The sequence below is a fragment of the Berghia stephanieae genome, chromosome 1 (genome assembly GCF_034508935.2).
Source record: "Berghia stephanieae isolate SIO BIC M18660-M18661 chromosome 1, UCSD_Bste_1.3, whole genome shotgun sequence".
NCBI classification, from domain to species: Eukaryota; Metazoa; Mollusca; class Gastropoda; order Nudibranchia; family Aeolidiidae; genus Berghia; species Berghia stephanieae.
Genome location: NC_088360.1, coordinates 73,383,602 through 73,393,601, shown reverse-complemented (window position 1 = coordinate 73,393,601; position 10,000 = coordinate 73,383,602). Strand labels below are relative to the sequence as shown.

General features: G+C 36.0%; 1 protein-coding gene across 4 annotated transcripts in view; it reads right to left on the bottom strand.

The window, feature by feature from the left end:
- LOC144956343 (uncharacterized) overlaps nucleotides 1-10,000 on the bottom strand; it is a 25,751-nt gene that overhangs the window by 13,434 nt on the left and 2,317 nt on the right. For all 4 annotated transcript variants that reach the window (XR_013641944.1, XR_013641945.1, XM_078886843.1 and 1 more), the window contains exons 2-5: nucleotides 9,474-9,522; nucleotides 7,252-7,370; nucleotides 6,013-6,112; nucleotides 2,042-2,157 (exon numbers count right to left, since the gene is read on the bottom strand). Coding sequence is in view for 2 of the 4 variants with exons in the window: in XM_078886843.1 (XP_078742969.1) it covers nucleotides 2,042-2,157; nucleotides 6,013-6,112; nucleotides 7,252-7,370; nucleotides 9,474-9,522 (384 nt within the window). In the remaining 2 variants the exon portion in view is untranslated. The remainder of the gene's footprint in view (nucleotides 1-2,041; nucleotides 2,158-6,012; nucleotides 6,113-7,251; nucleotides 7,371-9,473; nucleotides 9,523-10,000) is intronic.

The window sequence follows — 10,000 nt, the reverse complement described above, 5'->3', positions numbered from 1 at the left end:
ACAACAGACTTCTGGACATCGTGGCCTGTTTTGGTTTAACAACCCTCTGCCTTGGTTGAGTGATTAGTTAGTTCAGTCCCTGTTGTAGTCGAGTGTGAGGACATGTGTGTGAAAATGGAGTGACCGGTGTTCGATGTAGTCTGAAATATATATATATATATACATACATATATATATATATATATATATATATATATATATATATATATATATTGAATCGTGTTTGATACAAATATGGTACGAAAAGTGCTCGACATGTAGTAATGGAGCGAATTATTATTTAAAATATTTACCACAATATAGACTGCCCCAAACATTGTGGTAAATATTTTAAATAATATATTATATATATATATATATATATATATATATATATATATATATATATATATATATATATTTATATATATATATATATATATATATATATATATATGTTTAAGTATTTTTAAGTATGTCGTCCAGGTATTGTAAGTATCGTTTTGAAATAAATGTTTAATTGTTATTACACCTTTGCTTTATTCATTTAATTCAGTTTAGAAACAAACCATCTTATCTACACACGTGTTCCTAGATGGGTGTACTCTCTCAGAAGTTGACCCATCTATGTCTCTCTTTCTATTTATCTCTATCTTTCTCTTCTTCTCTTCATATTGGCTAATCATAATCTGTCTGCTGTCTTAGGACAAAACGGTTGTCTTGAAACCCTATACGAACAACCCGTAACATGGCCAATAACAAGGGACAAGAGTACAAATTCCATATTCATGATACATTTAGAAGATTATCTTCTAAAAACACCGGCAGTTGAGAAATTATCCTCGAAAATTTTCACCTCAAAATTTCTGATGAGTTCTCAAAGTATTCAGTCCAAAACTACATCTTAAAGAACCAATTCACGAGGGTGGACATACTCTGGGTCTCGTCATCACTTGATCTTTCAATACTTCAGTTCGTGATGTCATGATGGAAGCACTGACATTTTCGACCATCAACCAGTATATATTTCAAGGTCAATGTCTCTGCCATCAAAAACATGTAACAAAATAAATCTGCGAGAAATTCATTATTTCCACACTGGAAATTTCCAACAATATAATTTTATCCACATCCCATCGTGACATCACCAGCACCCATTCATATGTTGGACTCAGTCCCCGACTTTAGTAAAAGACTTCAAAAATTCGCTTCTGATGTGAGCTTGCCAAGCAAGTCCCACACGAAATCACGCCCACTAAGGCCTACGTTTTAGTCACTTGAAACGGTCCTGACATTCAAAGCTGTGTAAAACTGTATATGAATGATACAATGCAAGCTGTATGAGATTCTGTAATTATAAGCTATTCTATAAGGGATTTAAAGGATAATTCCTATCAAGCCTTTAGTAAGATAAGATAAGATAAGAATATATATTGTTCTATTTTAATTCGTGCTTCCTTACGATGGAGCATACTATTTCCTGCCCATCAATGTTTTGTTTATTCATCTTAACAACGCCACTACCACACTATCTAATTCATCTGTAGTGTTTCATTCATCCTGTTTGTTGATAAAGGGGAAACCTGAAACGTCCATTTGATCTGTTTTCGTAATTAAATTGAAGCTTACATTCAATTTCACATTGTTATTTAGTAAATAATGTATGGTGTTTGTTAATCTTGATTTTCTTTCTTTTACCATTATCATTTCGCTACCATTGTCTAGCCGTGAAACACGGTCTCCTCCTTCTTTCTCTCTCCTCTGTTCAGAGTAGCGGCCTGATCTCTCACTCTCAGGGAACTCATCAACGAGTTCCCTCTGTCTTCTATCGTCCTCCTAGTCTTTTCTTTTTGTTGATGTTTCGGGCTATCTGGCTCGACCGACTCTCCGGGAGAAGCCCGATTTGTCAAAACCTCTATTAGATGCACCACCTGGATGTGTTTTCCTGTACCTCTCCACATCTATACATAATACTGGTACTGAGCTGTTTTGTTTCTTAGCAGACCTTAAAGCCACTCTTAGTAAAATGATAAATATGTCATAGACATAACACCCTACATACCAAAGTGTCGACATTCCCATCTTAAATGGTTAAGGTCGCGTCTTACCGAGTCCAACATTTCAGCAGTGCACGTATTGTTGTAAGGGAGAAGACACTTCTCTGACTGGTCAATTTGGCTGGGGAGGATAAAGCAGGGTGTCCAAAAAAGTGGAGATGACGTCATTTTGTAACCGCAAGTCATCTGCTAAAAGCATAATCCTTATTCAAAATGATTAAGATCAATCAATGTACTATGGAAATGTTCCAACTAAATAGATGAAATTCTGACAATCGTTGTTTCAAAGCTCAATCTATATTTAATCGATATGAACCGAATGATGAAAACTGAACTTTAAATCTATGATATAAAATTTGATCAACCTTGGTATGCTATATTAAATATATTTCAAGTTTGTATAACGTCTCTTCATCTAAATAAAAAAGTAGTTTTAGTTAAACCATGTCATGCCTCCATGTTTGGGACCTTAAAAAAGCTTGAGGTAAAGCGAGTAGATGTTATAAAGAGTTGGATTTTTTTGTCAAGGATTGATGTTTTTTATTTCACTTAATGGCGTTATATTGCCTATTTGAAGCTTGAAACCGTTTTAGTTAAAAGATAAGACGGAAGATAAAATCCTCATGATAATTCAGATATGAATCCTATGAAATTTGGACACCATGCAGTAAATTTTGACATTTTGTTGTCGGAATCAAAAGGTTATTTATTATTCTTATCCAAAATGTGCTTGTCAATTCATTGATGAATGACTAATGACGTAGGAAGACCATGCGGCCGCTTTTATACATGAAGGAATTATGCCTTTTCTGAACTGTAAGCGATACGTCTTTGGCTGTGTGCACCTTTTCCCATCAAGATCATTGTGTCAGCATCTGGTCCATACCGATTTAATGTTAGATTGAATCATTTTAGCACAAACATGGTTATCTTATGCTGAAAGACAAACTGTACCAACCTCATAAAAGTGTTGCTGAATATAGAGTACAAGATGGGTGAGTTTTACATTTCCTGGATATAAGCTTTGGGTACCGGAAGTTTAACCTAAAACCAACAAGTAGTAGTAGTAGTAGTAGTAGTAGTAGTAGTAATAGTAGTAGTAGTAGTAGTAGTAGTAGTAGTAGTAGTAGTAGTAGTAGTAGTAGTAGTAGTAGTAGTAGTAGTAATAGTAGTAGTAGTAAAATATATATATATATATCTAGTAATAGAACTTATTTTAATAGGTGATTTTTTTTTACCGTGCAAATTATCCTTAATGTACTATTACAGTTATTGATTTGCGGCTATGTGGTATAGCTGAATGACCTTCCCCTTGGGATCGGCCTGTCTGAGGTTGGGGTCTCGCTCTAAGAGGGCACATAGTGAATCACTGGAAAAAGATCTTTACTGAGCCTTAAAATGAGTACCTGGCCGTTAACAATGTTGTCTCTGTCGGGGGTAAAATTGCAATATCGACTCAAGTCTCATCCTACATGGTGTGTGTTACTGTTGGCTAGGGACCCCCTGTAAAGCGATTTGAACACGTTTAGTGGACAATGCCTTATAAAAGATAAGTTATTTGTTGTTTTTTTTTTTTTTGTCTATTTTGTTTTGTATTGTTTTTTTTTGTTTGTTTGTTTGTTTGTTTTTGTTTTTTTCTTTTGTAAACATTTTGGTGTGCCCTATAAGTGGCTGGTACTTTTAGGTAGTGTCAAAATGGGCGCATCGGTGGATACATCTGTTCCGTATTTCAACTAGGCCTTCTTGTCTTGCTTTTTATTTGGGACTCCAGATCTACGTCTCCCTAATATCCTCCTTTTTACTGGCGCTGAAATGGCCTAATAGTAATAGTGCCGCAAGAGCCGTAAAATCCCAACCCCCTTTACCCCCATAAAAAAATCAACAAACAAATAAACAAAAACTAGCAACAAAATAGATTGCTCGTGGAATATTCTGTTCCATTTTCCAACCAATTTTCTTTGGTGCTTTTAACTTCAGATCTACATCTTTCCCCCTATCATTCATCATAAATTGTTGCAAAATATGCCTTTGTCGTATTAAAACTCAAAAGTTTATATTCAGTGTCAATTCAGTATATTGCTTAAGATTTCCTTGGGTTAAAAACCAAGATTCTTTTGTTAAATTCATTCACTGTCATCATCTTGCGCCGTGCATAGTAGCGTTGGTGGCTATGGCTCAAAACCTCTCTCTTTTTCTCTGTTGCTCTGATGGTGTTGTTGTTTCTTTCCGTTCCCAGCCAGTATTTCACAGAATCCATCATTTTTGCTCTATGCCTTCCAGATTCCCTCTTTCCTGTGAGCTTTCCAGTCACACTAAGTTTTTCTTTTATTCTCATCACATGACCTAGAAAGTTTGCCTGCCGTTTATGTATTGTACCAACTACTTTTCTTATAAACCAACCTCCATCAGGACATCATCATTTCTCTTTTAAACATCCACAGAATACGAAGCATTCCTTCAAAAACCCTATTTCAACTGCTTCCAGTTCTTTAATTTTTAATTATCTTCGAGGTAATGGTCCAAGTTTTGCAAGCGTATGTCAATATGGGTTCTATGTCACATTGAAGTATTCTCATCTTTAGAAGTTGGGCGATATTTTTTTTCTGATGACCATGCTTTTCATGTTTTGGAAAGCTGCTTTTGATTTTCCTATCCTGCTTTAAACTTCACCTGTACTTTTTCAATTCATCATCATCATCATCATCATTGCCTTTTTCACCCTGGGTTAGGGTATAGGCCACAGACAAACAGTTTCCACCTTTCTCTATCCTGTGCTAACTTTTTTTTAAATCTCGTTCCATGTCTTATCACTTCTCTGTACATTCTTCTCCATGTTCCCCGTGGCTTTCCCCTTTATCTTCTGTCCTGAGGATTCTAGTTCAATATTTTCTTTGTTATAGTGGAGTCACTCTTTCTAAGGGTGTGTCCAATCATCCTCCATCGTCTTCTTCCCATTTCCTCTCCCACTGGTTTCTGCTGTGTTCTTTTTCATATTTATTCGTTCTTAATTCTATCCATCCATTTTATTCTGAGTAACTTACGCATGCTTACGAAAATATGTATCCTCCTTATACAAGCCTGAGATGCATTCCAAGTTTCACGTCCATACAGTAGGAAAGACTTCACGTTTGAGTTGAAAAGCCTTAGTTTTAGTCAAATGGAAAAATCTTTAGTTCTCACACTCTGTTCAATGATGTGAATGCAGCCTGTGCCTTTCCTATCCGTGCTTTTACCTCTGCTTCCGTACCTCCATCATTGCCAATTATACTCCCGAGATACCAGAAAGTGTCTATATCTTCAAGTTCCTGATCTTTTACTTTGATCTGCTCCCTTTGAGGCGTATCTATCCTTAAGACCTTTGACTTTGCAGGATGAATTCTTAAAACATTTGATTCAGAGAGGCAGAGAGGCTGTTTATAATTGTGGTTTTTGCTTGCATCTGGTCCTGTATGTGGGACAGAATAGCCAGATCATCTGGAAAACCCAGGGTCCACTATATCCCATTTCTTTGCCCTTTGGAGGTTTGCTTCATTAGCCAATCAATGGCAAGGATGAACAGTGAGAATGGTGAGAGCAATCATCGCTGCTTGACACCAGTCTTAATTTCAAAGCTCTCAGTAAACTGATCTTCTTGCATAAGCCAGCTACTGGATCCTTCATATATTTCCTTAATTAGTTTTACTAACTTCTCATTGAGTTCATAATATGCCAGAAATTTCCACAATGTTGCTCTGCCAATACTGTCGAAACCCTTCTGGTTATTATTATTATTATTATTATTATTATTATTATTATTATTATCATCATCATCATCATCATCATCATCATCATCATCATCATCATCATCATCATCAGCATCATCATCATCATCATCATCATCATCATCATTCTCACCGTCATCATCATTATTTATTAATCATATTAAAGATCATATTAAAATAATTTAATTAGAAACGTTAAAAAGCATTCCACTGACTTGCATGCCGCTATAAAATTGCCTTCCATCTGTAAATCAATCAGCTCGTCTGAGCACATTCCAATGACTGACCGAATGCATTTATAGGACTTTACCCAGTCTGAAATGAATTGAAAATAGTATTTTAAATAGACACTAGAACACAAAAAGGCGAACATTTTGTAACCCAGCTTTCATACTAACAGATTTGTTGATGACGTTTGATGTAGGCAAAGAAGAAGAAGATGGATGTTACACTCACCCTGACATATTCGAACAAGCCCTCCCCTTTCCACCCTATCACCCCAACTTGAAGTCTACAAAAGGTATGGTACCTACCGTCTGTTATAATACAAAGACATATTAGATAGAGAGGAGTTGTCTTATCATAAAAAAGCTAAAGATAAGATAACAATTGAAATATTTTAGACAGTTCAGTGTGTAATAAAAAATGTCCAACGGTATTGATTTGCAAGAAACATAAAATACTTTTCTTCTGAACTCTGTATTTTTCACCTAAAGAAAAGATCTGCCGGAATTTGTGTAGCTGCCTGATTTTCGTAATACCCAGCACACGGCGTGATGGCTTGAGTTCCCTCTGCGTCAGACTAAAATAAGTACCCCGGCCCATTACAGGACAACATCCCAGTTGTTTAGCACAAAAGGATATAATCCTGACAGCATCCTAGCCAGAACCTAAAAAGACACGACGTTAGTGGTGGAGAAAAGGATTGACCCGTGTGGTCAACTGAGGAGGAATCCAGCAGAATGTTCGGACCTACCCGGAGAGGAGATGGGCGCCACCGAGTCGTTCAAGCCATTTGCAAAGACTTGAAGCCTACAACGGAATGCCATACAGTTTGGTCAAGGCCCGGGTCATAAACGACCGCGCAAGCCACTGATTTACTCCAGGGTAGATGTGATAAATTGTCTACTCGAGAACAGTCGCGTTAAACTCCTTAAGCGCAATACGATCAATCAAATCGTATAAGGATTTATACCTTATATTCGATAATTGTCAAATGTCACTGGAGCGCAAGGGAAATATTGGCGCAAATCAAGTAATTTACACTGTATGGTTATAAAATGGTTTCCATTGCTATTGAATTGATTATTATAAAGCGCATTGATTATGAATAATTACGGAAATGCTCGGTTTAAATACGCATATTCATGATTAATTTATTTTTCCCCCAGAACTGCTTAAATTTATAATGGATCCCACCATCATTATGAATAAAAATAGGCTGAAGACCCTACCTCCAGGGCACTTTTCTTGTTCGTCTCTCAGTCTCTTGATGGCAGCTTTAATCTCTTGCGTGTCAGCACCACTGAAGGAACCAATGCTTTTAATACAGTCTATTTTGTTCTCGTATGAGCTGGGAATTTACAATAAAATTCATAATAAATAATATACTTGGCGAGTTTCTCATTACATGCCTTAAGCTCCATCTCGTAAATAAACCAGGATCATTAAATGATGATGATGAAAAGATCAAGAAGGACGATAGTCACGTCAGCTGTTCTGTATCTTCCGTGTGTGTCTCATTTTTCTAATTTGAAGAAATTGAAAGTATAAATAAATAGGTTTTGAAATTATATCCACTGTCTCGTTGCTATGTGCTCTGTCCATCCAGACAATTTCGAGAAAAAAAATTGGTTGGTTAAAAATAACTTCATTTTCATTTGTTTTCATTTGCTTTTCATTTGTTGTACTGGAGTGTTAACCTCATAAACGGCTATCGAGAGGTTGACGTCTGATCTGTTTGTTTTAGAAAAGAAGTGGTATCTGCCGAGTTCTTTTTCAAAACTTGAGCTTTTATATTACGTTATAGCCACTCAACGTGCTCAACGCGCTTTACAAAGGAACCCTAATCAACAGGAAGAGACATGACACATTCTATTTCTGACAGAGACAACGCTGTTAACGGCCAGGTACTCATTTTTCACCTGAATACGGTTAGAGATTGTGAGTAAAGAGCCTTTTAGAAGGACTCATCTATGCGCCGCTTAGCGTGGGACTCGAACCCGGGACTTTCCTGTCCGAAGGCGAGCGTAATACAACAAAGACACATGGCCTCACAGAGTTACGCAATCTTGCCAAGGAACTGGCTCGCCCCATTGGAAAAGTGTAGTTTTTTTTTATATTGATGCAAGGAAGGGGGAAAAGTAGGATTATAATTTTATTTTTTATTATTGCGGTGGGAAGTGGAAGAGTTAGCAAGTTTGTTTTGATGTTTCTAATGGAAATTAGAATTCTAGTGATTAAGATTTTAGGGGTTTAAGAATGGGGTAGGGGAAAAGGGGGGGGGGATATCCTGGGGTGTCACAATGAACTCAAAATTCCAGATTATCGCTGAATCTGAAATTATTCTATATAAATTGACCATCTCTTTATCGTTAATTATTTTGACAAAATTTAAATAAATATGGTCTTTTTAAAATTGGCTTTTATACAAATTGAAATTTTAGCAAAATAAAACTTTTGACTAACAAAACATAGATAAAACTTCTTTTGGAAGGGACCACTTCTTTTTAAAAAATCATAATATCCGACGCCTACATTCTAGCCCTCATACCAGTACCCTTATCATAGTTTTTCGGTGAGTATCGATGCTATGCGCCTAGGTAAACTGTTCACAACATACGCAAGTCGGATTAACTGTACCAACCCACAAAACTAAATGTAAACTTGGATATTTATAGTCTGATTTATACAATTTAGAGAGAAATCATTTTAAAATGGATGTCTGAAAATAGTAACAAAGAGCTGAGTGACCTCAATATCGTTCGTTCTATACATTTTAAAAACCACCATAGTAGGAGTGTTGTAAATATTGCCGTCTAGAGCACAGCAAGACGCACGGTATATTAAAACAACCTACTATTATGACCAAAAAATGTGAAATAAAAACGTAAGCTTCAATTTTATAAACGAAAACAGATAATATGGACATTTCGGGTTTCTCCTTTATCAACAAAACACAATGAATGAAACCACTACTGACGAACAAGATATCTCTTATTGTCTTATCAATAAAAACGATTGTAAAAAAGTTTTTAAACCAACCGATGCTGTGAGGTTTATGAACTTTTAATCTTTCGTCTTCATAACTTATTACATTTTGGCAAAATTAGTTCATTATCATGATGATCATCATCATAATCCTCATCCTCATCATTAATTATCATCGTCTTAGTCATTTTCATGTTGATCTTCATCATCATCATTATCATCATCATCATCATCATCATCATCATCATCATCATCATCATCATCATCATCGTCGTCGTCGTCGTAGTCGTCGTAGTCGTCGTAGTCGTTATCATCATCATCATCATCATCATCATCATCATCATCATCATCATCATCATCATCATTCACGAAATCTCTAACATCATCGCAATTACAACAATGATCAAAGTATTCAGGATCTATATACTTGAATATACCAATTATTTTTTAAACCATTCAAACTCACCTGCAGGGAGCCTGGGACATACAATATTCTTCAACCCTACGAGCTGTGCCTGTTGTATTAGATTAAATGAAATATTGATGATATACGTTTACTTCAAAAACGTATAACACTGCCAGACGGATATATAGAACGAAATTGACGTCACTCAGCTGGTTGTTATTGTTTAAGCCAGCCATGTTTATGATTAGTTCTCACTAAATGATATCAATCAGACTATAAACGGTCAAAGTTACAGTTTTGTGTGTTGGTACGTGATATTTGGCAGGCGGAATGTTGTGAGTAAATAACCTGAACGCACAGCATCATTATTCCGTACCAATACACAAAACTATGTGTAACCTTAAACGTCTATAATCTGATTAATACAATTTAGGGAGAACCACTCATAAAATGGCTGGCTAAATACAATAACAAAAAGCTGAGTGACATCAATTTCATTCTATTTCGAAGCTATTCATACTTAGAGGACACACACATTCAGAAAGTCGTCAGTCAGTACAATGATCGAATTTGGCTTGGCGACTCGT